This window comes from Musca vetustissima, unplaced genomic scaffold, assembly GCF_032173495.1.
Source record: "Musca vetustissima isolate MV318-11 ecotype Yass unplaced genomic scaffold, APGP_CSIRO_Mvet_v1 utg13413, whole genome shotgun sequence".
Classification (NCBI taxonomy): Eukaryota; Metazoa; Arthropoda; class Insecta; order Diptera; family Muscidae; genus Musca; species Musca vetustissima.
In genome coordinates, this window is record NW_026879900.1 from 86,922 (window position 1) to 111,650 (window position 24,729).

The following is a 24,729-nucleotide window of genomic DNA, read 5'->3' on the forward strand; positions in this document are numbered from 1 at the left end:
AGTTTTGCAGTTTTTTACTCGAAAACCGTTCCTGAACCCACAAAACTGGTAAGACATTGAATCAAATTTAAGAGAGAACAAAACAAAATGGCTTTCTCTTTATAAACTTTTTACTCGAGAAATTTGGCCGAGTAAAAATGGTAAACACGAATGTCTACTTCTGATTGGCTGCTACGTTTTTGAAATGTATTTTGATTTGATGGAACAAGCCACCTTAACAAATTTGTAATCAGTAGAGTAGCTTTTGTCAGAAAGGAGAAAATACAACTCTACCTTATGGGCAATAATGTCAGTACAAATGCAACAAGTCGTTCTGTTCATTTGACATATTTTTAACATTTTACCACAAACGCGAAAAATGAATGGAATGTTAGGTTTTTTTTCAAAATCGAGTTGGTGATGTGATTTACATATTGATTCATTCACAAATCATATATTTCTTCTTACAAATGTTGTAAAATTCGTCTTCAAAAAATCGATTTTCAGATATATATTTTTTTATATTTTTCAAAACATTATACAAACAGTCACACATTCGGTATATGACTTTTGCATAACAAGCCACAGTATGAAAAAATTGTAAATTATAAGTTGCTATGGCCTAGCTTGATTAATTGTACCATGGTTTCATCGCAAAATTTAACGTCGTCCCAATATTCAGTTGGAATGTTTATATTGGCGAATGAAACCATATTGATTAATTTTGCTGCTGGATTAAGTCACTACATACAGAGTTGCATTTTGTACTTCACCTCAGTAAATCCAGCCGGAAAGGATTTATGAAGTCTCATCGACTTAAAATCTAACAGATATTTTAAATACAAATAAACGATATTTTTTCTAAAAGAACCGCAATAAAAATGTTCCTTTATGGTATCGAAAAATAGTAAAATTTAATAAATTCTTTTCAGTACGGTAAAAGACCAACAGTTGGCATTTGTGTCTCGTATAATAGACATCTACAAATCGTTAAATAGACTTTTCGGAGTTATATGAGTAATCGATTACTCATACTCCGAAGAGTCTACTTATCGACTTATAGATACCTAACATACGACGCAAATGTCAACTGTATTTCGTTTGCTGGTGCCTTTCAGAAGAAAAGAAAATCTTTTATTTGTGTGCGCCAAAATCCAGAAGTTTTCCCTTTCGATACATGGGTCAGATAACTATAGCATTATGCAAATATAAAGGAAAGTTTCAAGGAAATAGTGGAAAATCTTAATGAAATATTTCGCAAAAAGATTGCTTTCGACCAATAAGTTTACGTATGTGTGTATGTAGAAAAAAGTTACACGGACAAACCAACGACGATAGACACCACAGCACAGCAGCAGTAGCAGCAGAAAAGGAACTGTGGAAAAGTGTAAAAACAATATTGAAAGAAAATCTTAAAACTCTTCGAATTTCACCAAGAAAATATTTACTTTTTTGGGGAAATGTTCAATAAATTGTTGCAAAAGTGGCGTTTGTAAGCGATAATTTAAGTTTTGAACGTTATTTTCTTCAGAAAATGCAGGTGAGTTTTCAATTTTCTTTTTTTTTTGTTATTGGGGCAGGGGGACTCATGTAAGTTCTGCCTGTTTGAGTGAGTGTGTGTGTGTGCGTACGCACGTAAGAAAAGAAAACTCCAGACAAATTGGCCCTCCCAAAGCGATGCTATTCATTTGTTGCAATAGCAACAGGAAAAGCATCGGGTTAATTTTCTGGTTTGGACGTGAACGGCTCATTCAATAGCAAAAACATAACCTTATTAAAGATATCAATTGATTACTAAAATAATTGCATTCTGTTAATTGTACATTTTAGCAAGTGGACGATCCTCCCTATTTACAAGTGGGCACGGAAGTCAGTGCCAAATACAAGGGCGCCTTTTGTGAAGCCAAAGTCAGTGAAGTTGTTCGCAATATCAAAGTCAAGGTTGCCTACAAACAAGGCCTTGGCTCCGGGGTCGTATCCGATGATGATATTAAAGCAACACCTGGACAGCTTAGGGTGGGAGCTGTTGTTGAGGTTCGCCACCCGGATCGCAAAGATTATGTTGAGGCAACCGTCACTAAAATCCAAGATTGTTCCCAGTATACGGTAGTCTTTGACGATGGCGACATAACGACACTGCGACGTACGGCCCTGTGTTTAAAAAGTGGACGCCATTTCAATGAAAGTGAAACCCTTGATCAATTACCTCTGACACATCCAGAACATTTTGGAAATCCAGTGGTAGGTGGTAGACGTGGACGCAGACGTGGTCACATGAATGATGGCAGTTCCGATGAAGACGATGAAAGTGACGCTAAAGAGGTTGTCAACGAGAAGGAAGAACATATTGGCAAAGTGGTATGTGTCGAAACGGAATCGAAGAAAAAAGACAAAGAGAAATGGTTTCCCGGATTGGTGGTTGCCCCAACAGCACAAGCCACAGTACGGATTCGTGTTAAAGATGAATATTTGGTACGTTCGTTTAAAGATGGTCGTTATTATACGGTGCCGAAGAAGGAAGCAACGGGTTTCACACGCGAAGCTGCTGCTAAACAAGATGGTCCAGCCATACAGGCTGCTTTGGAATATCTTGATAGTGATGTACTGCCGCCTCACTGGGAAAGAGATGCATTGTTTGCCCTCAGCAACACATCAAGTGAAAATGAGGATGAAATCGATTCCGATTCTTCAGATGATGAACCGCGTGAAGAGAAAGATCGGTTTGTCGCCCAGCTATATAAATATATGGATGATCGTGGTACCCCACTAAATAAGGTACCCTCTATTCAAAACAAAGATGTCGATCTATATCGCCTGTTCCGTGCTGTCCAAAAGAGAGGAGGTTATAATCGTGTCACAGCTCAAAATCAGTGGAAATCAATTGCGGTGCGTCTGGGCTTTGCCCCCGTCACCGTGAGCATTACCAATTTGGTTAAGCAGGCATATAAGAAATTCTTGCAACCTTATGGTGAATTTCACCGTAAATTGGGTTGTTCAATGTTGATGTCACCACGTAACTCAAATCGCAGTAAGGGTCGCAGTTTGGTTCGAGCCAATTCGGTAGCATCACCAAAGCCGCAAGATACCAATCGAGAATCATCAATGCCAATTAGTAAATTGGCAACAAATTCAACATCAAGTTCGGCTTCAACATCAGCTGCAGCAGCTGCTGCCAACACATCTGCTTCGCTATCAACATCCAATACGAATGTTTCCATAACTGAGGAATCGGAAAATACCAGCGAATCCAGTAGCCAAGATAATACAAATAAAACTAAACGTAAATCATCGTTGGGTGGTTCCTCAACAGCTGGGTCGAGTAGTGGTGTTGCTACCACCACCACAGGTGGTAGCGGTAGTAATAAAGTTAAGGGTATGGTGGAAAAATATGAGGAGAAAAATGTGAAAGATGACGGTGATGTACCATTATCGAAAATTAAAGCTGCTGCTGCTGCCAGTTCAAACAAAGAGAAATCCGATGAGGGCCACAAAGAAAAGGAAAAAGAACGAGAAAAGGAACGTGAGGCGAAAGCTGAAAAGGAGAAAGAAAAGGAAAAAGACAAAGATAGTGGCAGTTCAAAAGATTCATCGGGTCATGCAACAAGAGATTCATCGCCATCTGGTAAGTGGGAGATTTAGAAGATTTTTTTTTTTTCATATTTTATAAATAGCGCTTGGATATTCTTGAAGTGATTTGGCAAGCTCATTCAAATTAGGTTTATTTGATAATATTGCAGGGATTGTATGGTGATTGTTCAGCGAATTTTGACAAATATTTTTGTGCAAATGGTTTTAATAGAAAGCACTCTGTCTAGTTCCAAAGACGGTGTACTGACAAGGATTTTACATTGCGACTCTTGCATACGGTCTATTAATGTCTTGAAATGTCAGTTGAAGAGGTATAATGAATATTTTGGTTCTATAATATGGGAGTGGTGGTACCAGCGATAGTTACCTTATTTAATCTAATGAAGCTCTCATCTAACACCAATTGTGTCAATGTGTTCATAGATTACAGCTAAAAAAGATCTGCATATATTCTAATAAGAAACAAGTAAATCTTGTCATAATACAAAAAATCTTGTCATAATACAGTTTGATCTTCGAGAGCTTTCATGAACCCCTTTTTAAATTACCATATGGGACCTGAATATATTCCAATAAAAGTCTTAGAAGGCAAGGAACCATTGGGTCTTCTCACATTTAATAAAACAGGAGATCTTATGGATTACCAATTTAAAGTAAAGTTTGTTCTTGCAGCCCCTTGTGGACTTCTTTCAAATCTCAAAAACAAATTTTTCACATTTGATGCACTTTTATTTTGCAATATGAGACCTAGAAGGCAAGAAACCAGTGGGTCTTCTCACATATAATAAATCAGGAGATCTTATAAAATACCAATCCAAAACTAAAGTTTGTACTTACAGACCCTCCTGGTCTTCTTCTTTCAAATTCCAAAAACAAATATTTCACATTTGATGCACTTTTATTTCACATTCTGGTATAAAAAAGGTAATTTCCACTATTCAACATTAATTCAACAAAACCTTTACACGATGATAGGCATTCGAAAGGACACCTCTTAAATTCCAAATATTTGCAAATGATTCTGGTTGGACATTGTACGCTGAATCGACAGCCTTTGACCAAATTTCAACTTCTTCACCTTTGAGTTTGGCATCGACGGGAATGCGTGCTGTCCACAATGACCAACCATAGTGGCGTCCATCGGGTTCATTTTCTTGTTCCAATGTAGCAACATGCCATGATTTACCTTTATCAGCCGTTAAGTCTACACGAACAATACGACGACCACCACCAGACCATGCATAGCCGCGAACCTCCACAAAACCATCTTCGGTCACCTTGACCTTTTCGCCAGGCAAGGGTGTGCAAATGGCCGAGGTGACAGGCATAGCTTGTATGGCTGGTGATTTGGTAAAATCAACCGTATCCCAGTCGGTGCTGGGGCTGAAACCTTTATAATCATTCTGTTGCCAATGGGAATTGGATTCATGGTCGGCGACAACAATTCGTGTTAACCATTTAACGTTGCGGGCACCCACAGTACCTGGCACTATAACACGTATGGGGAAACCATGATCACGATTGAGGGGCTTGTCATTCATTTCATAGGCCAAAATTACATCACCTCTTTCATCCAATGCCTTGGAGAGAGGGATCGAGGCACCATAAGGATTTGAAGTGGGATCTAAATCAGCACCTTCAAGTATGACATGAAGATTTTCATTGGGTTGTACACCCATGGCCAAAAGCACATCACGTAAACGGGCTCCCGACCATTTGGCATTGCCCACAGCACCAGCACCCCATGACAGTCCTGAAAAAGAAAGCACAACAAATTAAAATTTGCTATCATTTATTAATTATTAATTTAAATCCTCCTTACCCTTAACACCCTTCACCTCAGTCATTTCCGAACGTCGATTTCCACCACACATAATGGCTGCGGTAACACTATGCTTCGGCAATGCCTTGATATCTTCAAATTTCAATACCTTTTGTTTGTTTGTAGCTCCTGCTTTCTCTGTTTCTACTTCCACTTCCAATTCATAGGTTTTGACATCAATAGCCGGCACTGGCAAATGATTCCTAACATAGAAAAACTCATTGGGTGTATAGAAATTCTCTGCCAAAATGGTTAATGGTGGCTCAGCATTAAATGGCCTTTCCGAAGCTGGCTTTAAGAGAGGATGTCTTTTTGGTTCCAGAGCCCATGGTGAACCCATATCATCTGTAGATACTTCATCTTCAGGTGAAATATTACCAATGCGATATGATTCTAATAGCGTTAAAATCTCCTTATTGTTGTGTTGTTGATAAATCGCCCAGAAGGGATCAATGGCACTGCCGGCACCCAACATAATTTTATCACTACCCGGATGTTTGGGAATAAATTTGGTGATATCGTATACACCAATGCCATAGGTTACCCAAATACCCTTTTCCAGTGTATTGTGTTTTTGTACATCTTCCAATTTGTAGGTTGGCAAATCTGTACGCTCCGTTGAATGCCAATGCCTGAAGGCTTCTTCATCATTCGTATCGTTCGAATTGAATGTGTGTTGTTCTGTTAGTTTTGTAGCTGTGGCATTGCTTTTGGATGTTTCCTTCGCCATTTGTTTTATTTTTTCCAAATTATCGAAAAACAAATAACCCAAAGTTATGCCACCCACTGTGAAAAGTGTGTAAACGGCAGTTTGATTTTTTGCTGTTTTTGTATGACCTGAGGCATATCTGTACTGTTGTTGTTGCTGTTTATGTTGACCATGTGATGTGCTGTGATTGAGTTTTCCATATAAACCCGTTGACAAACATTTTAAACCGGGTGTGTAGGAATTCCTTATATTTGTTGCAGCTGCTTTTATTAAAAAACTCATGACCAGGCTGGGTTAATTAGTGCTTAAAGTAAAAAAAATGAAAAGAAAAAAATCAATTAAGCAATTAGGTTGTTGTTTTTGTAGAATATAAGCTTATGCATAATAATTTTGTGAATAATAAAATTAAGTGAAATTCAAGAGATGGTCTCATAGAAAATAAAAAAAGTCTTCCAATAGATTCCAAAAAGATTACATATCCCTCAATGAAATTCAAATTCTCAAATCCTCAAATCATTGACAACCAAAAGGCCCTCAGAAAATATTATAAGTGGTTAAAAATTGAAAATATGAATTCGCCAAAAAAAAAAAAAAACATTTTCTCCAGGAGGGTTAATGGTCTTCTTCTAGATGTTTTCTTTTAGAAGTCCGAATAGGCTTCGCATCATTCCTAAGATTTTCATAGAAAAAACCCCTAAGTTCTTCTCATAGAATACAAGAATAGAAGCCCAATGTATCTTTTCACGGACCACCAGAGGGTCCAAAAATGAAGGCCAGCATAATAAAAGTCAATAGAAATTCGGCAAGATAGCGAAACAATTTTTTATTGGCTAAATGTTCTCCTAGAATTATTACAATGATTTTCATAGAAAAGAAACTCAATAGTCCAGGAAACATGTTCAAACATGAGCCGAAAAGCTCTTACAATTGAAGAACTAGATAAATTGTCGTAGAATGATATGCATTCGAAAGGACACCTCTTAAATTCCAAATATTTGCAAATGATTCTGGTTGGACATTGTACGCTGAATCGACAGCCTTTGAACAAATTTCAACTTCTTCACCTTTGAGTTTGGCATGAATTTGTCCACAATGACCAACCATAGAGGCGTCCATCGGGTTCATTTTCTTGTTCCAATGTAGCAACATGCCATGATTTACCTTTATCAGCCGTTAAGTCTACACGAACAATACGACGACCACCCCCAGACCATGCATAGCCGCGAACCTCCACAAAACCATCCTCGGTCACCTTGACCTTTTCGCCAGGCAAGGGTGTGCAAATGGCCGAGGTGACAGGCATAGCTTGTATGGCTTGTATTGGCTAAATGTTCTCCTAGAATTATTACAATGATTTTCATGAGCCGAAAAGCTCTTACAATTGAAGAACTAGATAAATTGTCGTAGAAGACCAGATGTTTTCTCATAGCATATCAGACGAATTCTTATAAAAGTATTCTCATTGGAGAAAGCTAGAAGTGTTCTCATAGAAGAACGGGAGGTTTTTTTGTTATAAATCTAGAAGACTTCTAGTAGCGGTGTTATCGTATTTTAAATTCTACAACTTAGGTTAGGTTAGGTTAGGTTGAAAAGAGGGTGGATAATACCATGAGAAGGACATATAAGCCAATTGAAGTCTGTTGTGCGCTCTAGAAATGAGGAGAAAGTTAGAATTAGTGAAATTTTAGATTAAAAAACATTTTGGGTTTAATCCCCCTATGAATCTAGGAATTCCGTGTTTTTTGAGAACTCCTTCAGTCTTCTCCATTCACACCCCCTCAAATCGGTACTCCGTGAAAAGTGTAATTTCCCAGGAATTGTTCCGAAGGCATGTAAAATCTGGGCATTGGCACAGAAAATATTCCAGCATTTCACTGTCTTCCTCTGCACATGCTGCTACCTTCGCATTCAATCTTGAGTAGATGTGCCTTCAGGCTGAGGTGTCCCGCCGGATAGCGTTATGATTTGCTTAGCGTTGGGATTTGCTTTGCTGTTTTGGAAGATATTGCTTTTATAGCTTGTTTGCTATCCGTAATAATATTTTTTTTTGAATTTTGTCCTTGGTTTGAACTTAACCAGTTAAGACACTCTGTTATAGCTTGAACCTCCACCTGTAGGATCGTGCTGTGATCTGAGGGACGAAGAGAAATTTCAGTACCCGCTTCTTCGATAAAAAATCCCAGTCCAGTTTTTCCTCCTAGTCGAAAATCATCTGTGTAGCAACTGTTACCAGTCGGCATCTGAACTAGTGTTCCACTATTCCATTGTTCTCTATCTGGTATTATAGTTTCGCACCGTGTTACTACTCTCGTTTCAGGTATGTGGTCTGAATCAAAGGTATTGATTATTGACTCAGTAGTTGCCTATAATATGTTTTTGTGCTGTATGTCCGATGTCTATCCACTCGTCCAATGTTACAACGTTATGACTAGTCAAAAAATTATTGATTAGATAAAAATACGCACAAATTGCCGAGCCCACTAACTTTTAGAAAACTATTAACAAATGTCCAAACAACAAGATTAAGAACAAAAATGGAAATATTTAAAATTAAAAAAATGGAGGAACTTTCCGTCGAAAGTAAATTGTTTACAAACAATAACTCTTCGTGCTATTTTTAGATTTAAAGACGTGTGCAAAAAATATATTGAGAGGTATGGAAATCAAAACTATAAAATTATACGAGATTGAATTTTGTTTGGGTATATTTTGACTCCGGTATAATAGGTTGATATATATATGATCGAAGTTAACCGGCAGTCGTAACATCGCCCAGGAGCTAAAAATCGACCATAAAACTGTTTTAACCCATTTACACAAAGCTATATTCAAAAAGAAGCTCGATATTTGGGTGCCAAACCAATTATGCCCTAAAAAAACTCAAAAATTCAGCATTAGTCCGGCTGGGATTTGAACCCTGGTTCCCATTTATGCTTTTCAAATGCAATCCTTTGAATTTCAAATGGAAGTATAAGATTTGCAAATAAAAGTGTATGATTTACAAACGGAATTCTCAAATTACAAATTATATGTTGTGAATTACAAATTAAATTCTCGAATTACATTTGATATGTTTTAAATAACATGTGAAAAAGTTGTAGACTTTGGACATAACCACTTTAGACACTCTCTTATAGCTCGAACATATGCCTAAAGGATCATATTGTGATCTGGCTGTAGATGTGAAATTTCAGTCTCCCGTTCTTCTATGAAGGATTTCAGTCTCGCCCTTCCTACTGGCCAAGAGAGTCATTAAGGTGACAACAGTTTCCAGAGGGCAGTCTCTGTCTGGTATCAGAGTATCACATTTGACCAACACTATTATATGTTTGTGCGGTGTATTGTAGTCAATATAGAATAATATAGATCCAGATGTTATTGGGCTGGCGTGACAGACGTTGGCCGAGAAAGACTCGGGTCGTTTCGGATCGTCAACCCTTCCAGTGTATCATCGTTGGTTTAAAACGACATTAAAGTCTAGGCCTCTTCTACATAAATACCAGATTTTATGGGCCTTGTAGATTCCGATGTTGTGTATAGACTTGACATGAATGAAAATTTAAAAAATGTATGTAAAATGAAATTTACAAAACACTTTCCGTACACACAAAACTATTCATTAAGTCTTTGCATGTGGAAAAAAGTTATTAGACCTTCGAAAGCGCCTGAAATGTGCCACTCTCTTATCAACAAATTTGAATAAAGACAAATATTTAAGTTTCTAATTATTTTTTCATTTGGTGACAAAAAATTTTATTTTTAATTCGGTCAATTAACAACATGCTTCCCCTGCCACGGGTTTTATACTTCTTATGGGGTAAGGAGCATTGTCGTCATTATTAACATATTTGTAGATATGCTTCTTTGATTGGACATTGAAAAACACAAACTTTGTTTCGCATATCAGCATTTGATTCGCAATGTTTTCTTGTTTCTACAAAGTGTCTTGTTATTGACCTGTGTTAGGAATTTTAAACCACCTGAAGCTGATAAGATTTTAAAAAAAATATATATATGTCTTGTGATTATTAAACAATTTTGGATTTGGATATTTTCGGGAAGAAAGGAACGAACCACTTCACTATGGAAAACTACTTGCAATTAATTTGATAGGCATGGTCTTATTTGTTCATAGTCTAATTTAAAATTTTATATTATTTTTTAAATTATATTTTTTGTATTACCTTATTTTCTGTTTGATTAAAAAATTTAAATTATTTAATTCTACTAGTTTCACTTTTTTATTTTATTATTATAATAATCAGTCTGTGTTTGTCGGCAACTTTATTCGTCTTCTCTATTTTTTTTTTTTTGTTATTTTTGTTTGCGTTGTGCTACTGCTGATGCGTTAAATGTCAAACTATAGATTGAGAAAACGATAATAGCCAAGCGAAAAGAGAAATGTGAAAAAAGCTCTAAATAACCAAATGTGTGGATGTAGAAGCAGCACATAAAGTAGATGAAGAAAAATTAAAGCTTTCATCGTATAAACGAAGACAAAAACCACCAAACTGAAATCAAAAAATTGTTGTTTTTTTTAATTTTGAAACATAAAGCCAAAATACTTTGTGGTAGACATTTTTTTAACTCCAATAACCTCTTTCAAAATTACGCCTTATATAGGTGTTGGAAAAATAATATTTAAAAAATCTACGCCTCAAAAAGGCATGGAAAAATAATATTTAAAAAATCTACGCCTCAAAAAGGCATGGAAAAATAATATTTAAAATTCTACGCCTTATATAGGTGTTGGAAAAATTTATTTAAAAAATCTTCGCCTCATATAGTTGTTCGAAACTATATTTAATACAAAATCCAAAATTATTTTATTAAAAGCCCAACTCTTAAAGGTTTTGGGAAAAAAATTATTTAAAAAAAATATACGCAACTAAATTTAATTATTATTTTTTTAATTTTTCTTACAGGTTCGAATGTCTCCAGTAAAAAAGATAAAACACAACGTAAACAATCATCACAAAGTGACGATAAACGCAACAAGCGACGTAAAGATGAAATTGTTGTGGAGAAAATCGATACAGGTGACTTCGTAGTGGAGACGGGTGACAAACTCAAAGTCTATTATCACGAAAAGAAAGTCACGTACGAAGCGAAAGTTCTTGAAATAACACTACAACGTAATACACCAATGTATTTGGTTCATTATACGGGATGGAATAATCGTTATGATGAATGGGTACCAAGAGAACGTATCGCTGAAAATCTAACTAAAGGTTCGAAATTTAAGAGTGGTCGTTCATCGAATAGTAATGAAAAGGCCAAAGAGAATCCGCCAAAACCACCAACTGCATCATCATTTGCAACATCCAATTCTAGTGGAGGAGGTGGTGGTAGCGTTGGAGGTGGGGGAAATAGTGGTTCCACATCATCTACAGCTTCCAGTAGCAATCAACAGAATGTTTCATCGTCGACGGCCGCTAAAACTCCAACAGCTGCTGCCAAACGTGGTAGAGGACGTAGTGATTCTATGCCACCACGTTCAACGACACCCTCATCGGTTGCCTCAAATTCAAGCCGTACCAAATCTCCGGCAACATCTTCGGCTTTGAAAAAACGTCCTCAGCGTCAAATGCAAGGTAATATGCGCAGAACATCGGCAAATGTCTCCGATGTATCTATGGCAACCGAAGAAGATTCGGATACTGATTCTGATGAACCCGTCAAACGTCCAAATCGTCCAAATATAAAAGACGCCCACAAAAACCGAAAATCACCCGGTAAATCCAAAATGTCTATTTCAGCACCAAACAGTCAATCGGAAAGTGATGAAAACGATGAAGATGACGACGATGAAGAAGAAGAGGAAGATATGCCAACAACAAGTAAAACAGCTACGCCACGCAAAGGCAGAGATTATGATTTATCACAAATTCGTTCCGAACTAAAGGGATTTGAAACAATTAAAGCCACCAATGAAATGGACGATTCTATGGAAACTAAAAACGAGACGAAAGACTCGCTGCTAAGTAAGATTAAAACCGAAAAGCCAGAATTTGATTCAAAATCATCCACAAATTCTGCCACATCCTCTCTAATAATAAAAGAGGAATTAAAATCTGAATCAAAGGAGGAGCCAAATAAAAGATCGTCCACCGAAATGTCATCGGAAACAGATTCCTTTGGTGATGACGAATCACAATCCTCGGATAAAACTACAAAACTTGAAAATATGCGTAAGAAATTCCAACAACTAATCAATGCGGATAAATCCAGCGAAAAATCAACATCTAAAACTTCAACATTTTCCACGGGTGGCGGTAGCAGTAGCGGTAATCGTGTGGTGGAAAAAATCATCAAAGAGCGTGATTCTGACAAACGCAATGAACAGTCCAAGGCCAAAATCACAATTAAGGAAGAAATAAAGCCCACATTGGCATCGCTTAAAATGGAAATGGACATGAAGAAGGACACCACCCCCATGAAGGATGAAGAAAAGAAATCGTTGATTAGCACAATTGTTGGTTCGTCGGAAACCAAATGTACCTTGATACAACCAACACGATTTCCCTCCACGGCAACGTCATCGATAACACCCTCATCGACACCCAATAAATATGCTTCAGTAATTGTTGAGAAACCATTATCGGCTGTCAAGAAATTGGAAACATCATTCAACACAAAGAAATTGGTGGAGACACCAAAGAAATCCTCATCTCTGACGGAAAGCCAAATGAGTGTCCACACCATTAAGAAATTCATTGAACCAAATGTCCATAAAGAAATTTTAAAAGTGGAACCGCCAGCAGCATGTTCGCCCTCATCAACATCATCTACATCTTCTTCAACATCGTCCTCATCATCCTCGGCCACATCAACGGGTTCTTCGGGCTCAAGATTCTTGCCCGATATGAGTAAATTGGACATTAGCGGAACATCGTCTTCGTCAAATTCAACGTCGTCACCCTCAAATTCAACCTCATCGTCGTCCACCACTTCATATGCCAGTGCCATTGCCAAGGAGCAGAAGGCCAGTAATATTATGGCTGTCAACAAGCCACCCTCACCTGATATTTATGAATTCAAGGACACCGAGCCATTTGAATTTGAAATACGTAAATCACCAATGGTTGCTGCTGCTAGCAGCAGTGGTTCATCAGTTATTACGGCTAATTTGGGTAGCTCTTTGGCGGCCTCTTTGGCTGCGGCTTCCTCTTCTTCTGCCACAACTTCCAGTGGTTTTACGGCAGTAACTGGCCCACCTACGCCTAGTACGACCCAACGCCTCAAGGCTAACGTAAAAACCGAACACCATATTCCCATGGCACAAAATCCCATGTCCACCATTGTTAAAAGTAAAAAACGTGGCTCGCCTATGAAGGAGTCCGTTATTGAGAAATCAAAGCTTTTGAAATTGGAAGAGAAACCCACCACCACTCCCAGTCCACTGGTACAAGATGCTAAACTAGTACATCATTCAACAATGGCGTCGTCAGCTCCTTCAACGGCAATTGTTAAGAATCCAACAACAAGTGGAATGGCTAAAACCGCAACAACAATAATGCATGCTCCAGCATTGCCAAAAACCACGGCACCGCTCAACACTCCAGCGTCAAGTGCTTCATCATTGTTGGCTCCTGTGATAACAGTGCCACAGAAACTTCCCGCCGCCGCCTCATCGTCCTCTACAGAAACGCCATCTGTCTTTGATGCCCTGCGCAAATCGCCTAGTTTTAATCTGAATATCAATGCCTTAAACGAAGAACTGGCACAAACTGTACAAGAAACGACACGAGCCCTAACCGATGCCCTGCAAACACCTCAATCACAGGTGATTGTACCGAACAATCCGAATGAAAGTACGCCCACAAAAACAATAATACCAGCCATGGGAACAAATTTGAAACCTACACCACCTTTACTACAAACACCACCGCCGCCGTCAACAGTACCGCAGACGGCAACAACAACAACAGCACTTAGTAGTACTACAACAGCAACAACTATACAATCACCTAAACTTACCACACCACCCAGCAACAGTAGTAACAGTACCACAGCTAAACCTCAAGTGGGCAGTCCCTTCATTGAAACGCGTAGTGTCTTTGAGTTATCCTTTGGGGCTGGTACCAGCGGTCGAGAAAATAAATTTGAACTTGAAAATGCCAAGGTATTACTCTCGGCCACCGGTGGAGTATTTGATTTGGATGTTTCCAAATTGGAAACCAAGCCATCAACCTCATCCATTGCTGATAAAGTCCTCAAAGCCATTTCACAAAAGAAAGAGGAAGAAGAGAACAAAAAACAAGAGGAATCCAGGAAAGAAAAAGAAGGAACCCCCTTAGAAACGAAGGAGCCAGGCGGGACAAGTATTTCGGGACTTCCAGCACTTCCCATTAAAAGTAGTTTAGATGCCTTAACACCATCTCCAAGTAATTTCCCAACCACGTCTTCGGTGTTGCTAAGTGAGCCATTGAAAATCAATACAGATCTCTCTTCGACCGGTGCAGTTTGCACGACATTGTTGAGTGGTCCACTCAACAGTTTCTTGGCCAACAAACGCACCCCACTAACATCGCCAGAACCAAAAATGGGAATACTAGAATCAATGGGTGGAACCAAAAATCAATTATCCGAAACCATACAAAAATTGGAATGTGCCATACAGAGACGTACCCCGGTTACCAGTCATCCGGTAACACCAACCACACCTCTGTCCACCACCAATCCCGAAACATTTTCCGAGGATAGTAACGATAGTACAGATTCGGAACGACGTTTGGTCATCGAAGATGTTGTTGAGGAACCAACTGCACCGCCGGTATCAACATCGCAGTCCACAACTACAACACTGGTTGAACACAAACCCAGTCCTGTGACATTGACTAGGACAGAATCACCGAAAACCACAACAATAACCCCACCCGTTGGTAGCAGCAGTAGTTTACCCATCAAACTGGAATCTACCACAATGGTACCCACGAAAATTGCTTATGCCGCCCAACATGACATTCCTGCTCCAATACCGATTAAAGCCGTCACAGCCATTACAGCAACAAGGGCTACCATTACTCCCACCGTTGCCTCAAATCCCACAAATATTGTTAATATTGTGGCTTCACCCAGCTTGGTGGTGAATAAACCTGGTACCGGAGGGACAGTGGCATATCCCAGTAGCCTTAAACCGGTTATACAAACAAATCCACAATCAAGTGCAAGCGGTAGTGTCTCGGCAACCTCCTCACCACAATCCATACAAAAAAGTGTGGTGGTTATGTCCAGCACAATAAATTTGCAAACTACTACTACTCTCCCGAGTGCAAGCAACGAACCCCCATCTATCAGCAGTAACAGTGCTCCAACAAATGTCATATCAACTCCACAGAAAACAAATCAAGCTGCAAGAGCACCAGCTACTCAGACAAGTGGTGTAGTTACTGTTTCAAGTGCAGGGGTACCCATCGATTTACCAGATATACCAGCCTCTGTGGTTGTGGCTTCATCGGCCGTACCGTCAGTTATGGCAGCTGCCCAGGCTGCGGCAGCAGCTTTACAAACATCCAAACAGACGCCACAAAAACAAACACCTCCCACGCCCAGTCTTAGTGGAAATATACCCAAACCGACTCCGATTATTCCCATATCAACGGCAGCGGTGTCTAGCCCCATGCAAAGTCTCATTACGCCCGTCCAAAGTAGTGGTGGTCCCACAGCATTTGTTGCCACAACAAAATCATTTGAAAACTCCACCACCATTAGACCCGTTGTACAACCACAGATTATTAAACCCAATACAAATACAAGTGGTGGTATACCTTTGTCAACGCCAACCAAAACTTCCGGAGGTTTCCATCCAATTACAGCAACATGTCCCCCAGCATCCACATCGGGTTTCTATTTGGATCCTCGTACCGAATTAAGACCAGATGATGGTCTCAAGCCTTTAATTGATATACCCAAGCCGCTAAGTAGTTCTGCCACAATCAGGGGTGAAAATATCATCACCACAACAAGTAGCAGCAGCAGCAACTTGCCACCCATGGAAGTTGCATCAAATTTGACAGATACCCACAGTGATTCCATTAATCAATTACGCTGTGAAGAAACAATACCCGGTAGTCCAGCTTCTGTTATTGCAGGACGTGAAGATTCTCAAGAAAGGACGGCCACATCTCTGCTACCCGATCCTGTGATGGTTAGCAGCGGTGGTGACAAAGACTTTTCCGTGCTAAGTAGCAGCAGCAATAAAACAACGACGACGACAACAACAACAGCCGAAGCAAATATGGCACAAACGACGTCGGTTTCTGTCACAGGTGTCGGCAACGTCAATAGTTCTCCCAATGATTCCGGCAGTCAAGAAGACGAATCAAGTGAAGATATTAAAAAGGATGTTGATCTCGATGGTGGTGTTTCACCACAAAAGAGAAGACGTACTCGTAAGCAAGGCGATGTCTCTATGTCTGTAGACCAACAACAACAACAGCAGCAGCAACAACACCATCAACAACAATCAAAGCGACGTCGTGCTATGACAATAAATAAAAATAAAACAGGTACATTTTTGATTTTTTTTATTTTTCATTTATATTTTCAGTCTTGTGGGTAGCTAACTTTGTTCTATTTTTTTGTTATATTCATCTACAGCTGGTTCTGATAGCGATGACAATTCAGATAATATATCTCAGCGCAGCGCACATACATCTAGACATAATTTACAACAACAGTCTCAGACACAACAAGGTTCATCATCATCGGGTTCAAAACCATGTCCATATAATTTCCTGGTACAATTAGGTAAGAATATAATAAAAACAATATTATACCAGTAAGGAAAGTAGTAAAGTCGGACTGACCGACTATATGATACCCTTCACCACTTTGGGTATATTCCACATATATATCCTTACATTTCATGTCAATGTTCCCTCAAAGGAACATACTCATGTCTTTCTGCAACCTATGCTAAATTTAATTTCATTCGGGGAGATTTAGAGCCGTCTGCGTGTCTTGGGTAAAACATTATTTTAAACGACTAATAGCGAAATTGATACTCGCTATTCGGTACGTCGAATAGCGGGTGTCGAACGAATACAAATGGAAGCTATGGCTGCATCTTCACCAATTTCAACTAAATACAATTTATGTAAAATCGGACGAATATATATGTATATGTGGGAGCTATATCGAAATCTGAACCGATTTTCTTGAAACTTACCACACATCATTCTACACTCAATTCAGTACGCTATGCCAAAGTTTGTGCAAATCGAAGGATACACAGGGACTTTGGTGCACTTCTTACCTAAAATCGTACGAAAATATATATGGGAGCTACATCTAAATCTGAACTGATTTTCACGAAATTTAACACACATCGTTGTAGACTTAGTTTAGTACGCTATGCCAAATGTCCTGCAAATCGAAGCATACAAAGGGGCATTGGTGCACTATTTACATAAAATCGGACGAAAATATATATGGGTGTTATATCTAAATCTGAACCGAATTTCACGAATCTTTACACACATTATTCTAGACTTAATTCAGTAGACTATGCAAAATTTCGTGCAAATCGAAAGTTATAGGGACTTTGGTACACTATTTATATAAAATCGGACGAAAATATATATGGGAGCTGTATCGAAATCTTAATCGATTTTTTTCCAATTTGTACTTTGTTTGCCAAATTTTGCAAACATGGACGGGCATGCGGAAATATATATGGGAGCTATATCTAAATTTAAACCGAAAAAGTTAACACACATTTGACTTAATTTATTATATGCTAAATTTCCTCGAAAGATATATGCCTGTTACAAACATATGCATATATATGGGAGACATAATACGATTTTTACCAATTTGTACATTGTGTACAATTTAAAAGGGTATACAAATGCATAAATAATATATATATTTTTTTTTAATCACAAAGACATAATACCCTGTACCTCAATTTTTTTTTAAATATTAAACTTTTTTTAAAACTTAAATATTTATTAAAAAAATCCGCGTCTCAGTTAGATCCTGGAAAATATTTTTTAAAAAATCCATGTCTCAATTAAAATTTAAATTCTTTTAAATCCACGCCTCAATTGAAACTTGGAAACTATTTTTTTAAATCCACGCCTCAATTGAAACTTGGAAACTGTTTTTTTTAATCCGCGCCTCACTTAGAAACTTGAATATATTTTTAAAAAATCCATGCCTCGATAAAAAAAAAAATATTTTTTTTTTTCAATTAAAACATAGAAATCTAGAAAATATTTTTTTAAATCCAAGTGACTTAGATAAAATCTAGGAAATATTTTTGAATCCAAGCCTTCTAGCCAAGGCTTCAGAAAAAATTTTAAATTCCACGCATTAGTTAAAAGATTAAAAATATATTTTTAAATCCACGCCTCTTTAAGTTTTTTTAAATCCACTCAGTAACTCTTTAGATTTTTTTAATCTACTAGAAAATATGTTTTTTTTTTTTTTAAATCCACTACTCACTTAAAACCTATAAAATATTTTTTAATTAACGCCCTTGATAGGATTGTGTGAAGTGTTCTCAAAAGTTTCCTTTGGATATAGAAAATACACCACTTTGATAAAATATTTTTAAACTCTATACTTAATTTTAAACATTTATATGAAAAATATATATTTTTTATTTAATTTCAGATCCCTCTCTAAGCTCCGATCAGTGTATAGCAATACTATTAAAACAAATACAAGATCTACGCAAAACCTATAATATTATAAAAAGCGATTTAGCCAGTATTGATAGAAGACGCAAGAAGCTACGTCGGCGAGAACGTGAAAAGAAACAGCTAATGCAAAGTCAACAACAGATGAAAGTGGGCACATGAACGACGACAACGATCGAAACACCATAACATTCTTATCTCTCCCCCTCCCTCGATACATCATCGCTCATCCCTTCCACCTTTTTTTTTCAAAAACGCTAAACGTTGCAATTTGATTATAGTATGTATTAATAATATTTAATATAATAACCACCCTAGTAGATTATAAGACAATTTTCGAAGAAAACAAATTCGAATTCGAATTTCATAATAACAAATATATATTTTTTGTACGTACATTGCAATGTTCAAAACATAAAAAATGTATTTACTATCTAACCACCAACCAACCATTCTTTTTGGGCAGAATCAATTCTAAAAGTTTTTTTTTCAAAATTAGATTTTAGTAGAGTTGCAAACAGAAAAAATACTCCAAGTACACCATATTGATTGTATGTAGTAATGTAAAATAAAACACAAACAACATTTTGTAAACTTTTTAATTTGGATAAAAAAACTACAATTCTGCCAATAATTATATTCTATTTTAAAAAATTGTTTTTATTTACATATTAGTTTCTTAGTGATTTATAACAAAAAAAGGAATTTAAAATCTATTAAAATTACATATTTGAAATGTATAAAGAAAAAAAAAACCAAATTCTATTAATTTACATTTATTTACAGAAGAATATAATAAAAAATATGAAAATAAAAAAAAACACTATTGCTTTTTTATTGAACTGAATAGCCACCCTCCAAGGGCAAATGATGACCGTTAACAAAACTCGATTTGTCACTCAGTAAATAGACAATTCCATCTATAACTTCTTGAACTTCACAGAATCTATGTTGTGGAATGTGAGCCAATAGAGCCCCTGATTTGGCCGGGTCACTCCAATTGTCACGACCCATTTTGGTTAAGACCACAGTTGGATTCACGGAATTTACACGAATTTTCCGTGGACCCAATTCCAATGCCAGTGAACGTGTCAATGAGTCAACTGCCGCCTTAGTGGCACTATAAACGGTATGTCCATCGAATGATCTGCTTGCTGCCAAGGAAGATACATTGACAATGCACGAATTTGGCTTCAATTTGGGCAACACAGTTTGGGTGACATTGAAAACAGCTTTAATGTTGACATCGAATGTGCTGTAATATTTCAAAATTAAATTAAAATTAAAAAATTTTGAAAAATTGGCTCAGATTTAGATATAGCTGCTATATATATTTTCGTCCGATTTAATGTAAATGGTGTACCAAAGTCCCTATATATCTTTCGATTTGCACAAAATTTGGCATATCGTACTGAATTAAGTCTAAAATTATGTGTGCTAAGTCTCAGTTCAGATTTAGACATAGTTCCTATATATATTTTCTTCCGAGTTTATTTAAATTGTACACTAAAGAGGCAAAGTTTGCCCGATTGCCACACAATTTTACAATGAACTGTAGTTAATATAAATTAATATCTGGCAAGTCTCGTTGAAATCAGTTTAGATTTAGATATAGCTTCTACATATACTTTAAATAATATATATTTAAATCTGAAAAAAATATTTTTTGGAAATTCGTAAAAAAATATTTTTTTATGTTTTGAAAAAATGTTTTTTTAAGCCTTTGAAAAAAGTTTTTTTAGTCAATATTTGGATATTATTTCATTCAAATCTACGAATGTGAGTCTACCAACTTTTTTTTAACTCCACCCTTGTGAAAAAAATATTTTATAAAAAAAATCCACAATTATGAAAAATATTTTTCTTTTAAAATAGTCTACCGAAAACTTACTCATCGAAATCCTGTTCAGTTAATTCGGTAAATGGCCGTATAATTGCCACACCGGCATTATTCACCAGACCATCCAGATCAGGAACACCGGCTAATGTTTGACGCACCTGTTGCCAATCCTTAAGATCCACCTGTAGAGTTTTTATCAGCGGACTATATGATCTCAATTCTTTGAGCTGTTCGGTGGAACGGGCAACAGCGATAACATTTGCTCCCGCCTGGGCTAGTTGTTTGCACAGTTCATTGCCAATACCTGATGTGGTCACAGATGAACGCGTGAACAAACACAGCAAAACAACAACAATTCCAAAGCAAAAATGATTAGAATAGTAAATAGTTGATAAGTAAATTTGGTTTTTATTATCCCCACCAATCACTATAAATAGTGAGGTGGGGGGTTAATAAAATCAAACAACGCAAAATATTGTTATCAAAGTTGTAGGAGTGGGGCTTTAAAAAATCTTTCTATTTCTTAAATTATGCAAAGCAGGAAAATAATTGCAATTTTTTATTATATTTACCTGCCCCGGCACCGGTCACCAATATTGTTTTGTTCTTCATATTCTCGTACATGTTTCTGGTTCTTTCAGATTTGTTTTATCCTATATACGCCAACACAGCTGACATGCAATGAGAACTCACTGATGTTCAAGTAGAACTAAATATTACTCGGAAACAAATTCTCCTAGCCGCACAAAAATCACACTAAAGGTGATGTGGATTTTATTAAAGACAAACTAAAGCTTTTTATTAACATAGCAAAGCTTTTAAAAGTTTTCTAAAAAAATAATAATAAATAAATAACGATTAAATTTTAAAATATTTTAAAATACAACGGACATATTATGTGGAATTAAAAAAATAGTCTTTAAAAAATCCACGTCTTTTGAATTTTTTTTTTAAAGACGTAGAAACAATCGGGCATTTATATAGAGGCATTGTCATGGTAAATTCCTGCTAATAAAAAAGGCAAATTGGTCTCAAGATAACAAAACTTGGGGCATACCCAAAATACTAAATAATGGAGAATTCGTTATATGGGTTCTGCTCTGGGCAGACTATGTAATACCCTTCACAACTTTGGGTATATTGTACATATCGCTCATTTGCTGCAAGACAGGCATAACCCAAAAAAATTTGTAAGAGATATTCATATGAATTGTTTACACAACATGAATTCTATTATAGCGAACAATCGTGCATCATTAACTCCAAAATCACATTTTTTGAGTTATGCCTGTCTTGCAGCAAATGAGCGATATGTATCATTACAATTGCATGGAACATACTCATGTCATTCTGTCTATGATAAATTTAATTTAATTCGGGCAGATTTATAGTCGTCTGCGTACCATGGGACAAAAAAAGATTTATAGTAAAATTGATACACGCGATTCGGTACGTCGCACTGTTAAAAAATTAATTTCAATCAGATGCCGGTTCGAAATTCATATTGAAGCTATGCTGCATCTGCACCAATTTCAACAACACGCAATAACGTTATTCAAGTCTCAATTTGATTCCTTGTGCTAAATTTTGTATATCGAAATCTGAACCGATTTTTCCGAAACTTACCACACATCATTCTGGACTCAATTCAGTACGCCATGCCAAATTACGAGCAAATGAAAAGCTACATAGGAATTTTGGTGCTCAATTGGCATAAAATCGTACGAGAATATATATGGGAACTATATCGAAATCTGAACCGATTTTCCCTAAATATACGACTCATCATTCTAGATTCAATTCAGTACGGTATGTCAAGTTTCGTGCAAATCGAATGATTTTTGGGGACTTTGTTGCACCATTTACATAAAATCTGGCGATATATGGGAGCTATATCGAAATCTGAGCCAATTTTTCCGAAACTTACCACACATTATTCTAGATCCAATTCAATACGCGATGCAAATTTTGTACAAATCGAAGGATATAAAGGGACTTTGGTGCACTATTTACCTAAAATCGGACGAAAATATATATGGGAGCTATATCTAAATCTGAATCGATTTTTCCCAATTTCAACAGCGTTCGTCCTTGGGCCAAATAAATGAGCTGTGCCAAATATTATCCAATTTATATTATAGTTTTCAAAATAACTATCCTTCTGATTCCCCAACCAATTCAAGAAAAGACATATAATTAAAGATCGTCCAACAAGTAAACAATTTTCGATCGAACTTTTCATACCATCAACATTAAAAATTTCCTAAATCTATCGGGACCTTTATATCTTTATATTTATTTGTCCTCCAAGAACCTGGAATGTCAAATTACAGCAACATTGGTGGCGGTTAAATCAATAAAAAATCCGAAGATGGGTTAGGAACCTTGTTTTTATATTTTGGGGCTGTGCCAAGACATGGATCTTTATTGAACTAGTTCTGCAAATGTCAAATTATGATAGTCACTTCGGTAAAGTAATCCAATCATCCAGAATTTGCTATAAAAATGTTTCTCACCCTCCAACTATGCCAATTTAGTTAGAAAATACCGAAGAAGGGGATGGAAATCTATATGAGAGCTATGTGCCCTTTGAAAAAATCCATGTCTTGGTTGTTAAAAAAAATATTTAAAAACTCCAAGCCTTGGTTGTTTGAAAAAAATATTTAAAAAAGTTCACGCCTTGGTTGTTTGAAAAAAAAATATTTAAAAAATCCAAGCCTTGATTGTTGGTAAAAATATTAAAAACTCCAAACCTTGGTTGTTTATCGTTTAAAAGAATATTCTTTAAACAATTCACGATTTGGAATGGTTGCTAAAAAAATAAAAATCCGGTGGTTTGAAAAAAAAATATACTCTAAAAAATACACGCCTTTGAACGATAGTTAAAAAAAATATCCGTTAATATACCCTTATTGAAAAAAAAAAAATCATTTAAATTAAACTCTTTAAATGGTCGTTTGAAAAATATTCTATAAAAACCCACGCCTTGGTCGCTGAAATAATATTCCTTAGAAAAAACAACGCCTTTGGATGGTAGTTTGAAAAAATATTCATTAAAAAATCTACGCATTTGAAAATGTTTTAAATCCACTCCTTTGAAAAAAATATTCTTTAAAAAATCTACGCCTTTGATTTTTTTAAATCCACTCCTTTGACAAAAAAAACTTTCTTTAAATAAAAAATCCACGCCTTGTTCGTTGAAACAAACAGCCTTATTCTGGATGTCAATTCCATGTGAATTTACTCGCTCTTTCCCTTCTTTCCCTTGAGGATCTGTATCTCAGGAAAAAAAATATACAGCCTTATTCTAGATGTCAATTCCATGTGAATTTACTCGCTCTTTCCCTTCGCCTTATTCTGAACAACATTTTCCAGTGAATTTTTTCGCATTCTCGCTTTCGCCTTATTCTGAATGAAGTTCGAAAGCGAAAAAATCCGCTTTGGCGAAAAATTAGGTATTCTGAATTACAGATGAGATGAAATTTTGTGCGAAATTTTTCGCTAATAAATTTAAGGGGAGTTGACTACAAAAACATAAGTAATAACTATTTTTATGAAAAATATTTACACAATACTTATTCTATGACGATTTAGAATATTATAAATGATAGTAAGCAAATTTTTAACTGGAAAACAGCCAATAAAATGCCATTGGAAATCCTATTGATAACGATGCATGCTGAACCAAGTATTGCCAAAGAATGTATGAAGGTAATAAGGAATATTTAAGTCGAGTTTGATGCATTTTGGAGGCGAAATACAGACATTTGTGTGAGGATCTGTCTCTCAAGAAAAAAATTTTAAAAATTATGGAAAAACCAAATTTGCCTGATGAGCCGCTTAAGAGTGAAAAACTGATATAAAAATTATGAAAGAACAAAAAATTTTTTTTTTTTTCAAAATTATCGTGTGCATGATTTGAAGGAAGAAATAAAGGAGTAGGAGCAAATCATAACATAACTGACCACTTTAAGAATTTGGGGAGATAAAATATCAAAATTAAATAAAAAGGCACACAATTATGTAGTGAAATAATAAACTGTGAATTAATTAATTAAATCGCAGATTTCTTCCTATTATTCGTTGTGTTTTTGCCATCATAAAAAAATGTTCTTTTATTTGTAATCTATTGTAGTTGTTG

General features: G+C 36.4%; 3 protein-coding genes across 3 annotated transcripts; 1 reads left to right on the top strand and 2 right to left on the bottom strand.

Moving 5' to 3' along the window:
* Positions 1-1,375: 1,375 nt before the first annotated feature.
* On the top strand, positions 1,376-18,910 carry LOC133325073 (mucin-2). The gene is made up of 6 exons (XM_061533899.1): positions 1,376-1,519; positions 1,810-3,601; positions 11,024-11,440; positions 11,492-16,609; positions 16,701-16,850; positions 18,723-18,910. Exons 1-6 carry the CDS (start codon positions 1,514-1,516, stop codon positions 18,908-18,910), a joined length of 7,671 nt encoding a protein of 2,556 aa, XP_061389883.1. The 5' UTR covers positions 1,376-1,513.
* LOC133325061 (sulfite oxidase, mitochondrial) lies at positions 4,508-7,401 on the bottom strand. The gene is made up of 3 exons (XM_061533886.1): positions 7,163-7,401; positions 5,390-6,387; positions 4,508-5,320 (listed from the first exon to the last, which is right to left on the bottom strand). The coding sequence occupies exons 1-3, from the start codon at positions 7,399-7,401 to the stop codon at positions 4,512-4,514; spliced, it is 2,046 nt and encodes a 681-aa protein (XP_061389870.1). The 3' UTR covers positions 4,508-4,511.
* Positions 18,911-19,582: 672 nt separating the features above from the next.
* On the bottom strand, positions 19,583-21,221 carry LOC133325064 (L-xylulose reductase). Its single transcript, XM_061533890.1, has 3 exons — positions 21,161-21,221; positions 20,640-20,892; positions 19,583-20,003 (listed from the first exon to the last, which is right to left on the bottom strand). Exons 1-3 carry the CDS (start codon positions 21,210-21,212, stop codon positions 19,583-19,585), a joined length of 726 nt encoding a protein of 241 aa, XP_061389874.1. The 5' UTR covers positions 21,213-21,221.
* Positions 21,222-24,729: the final 3,508 nt, after the last annotated feature.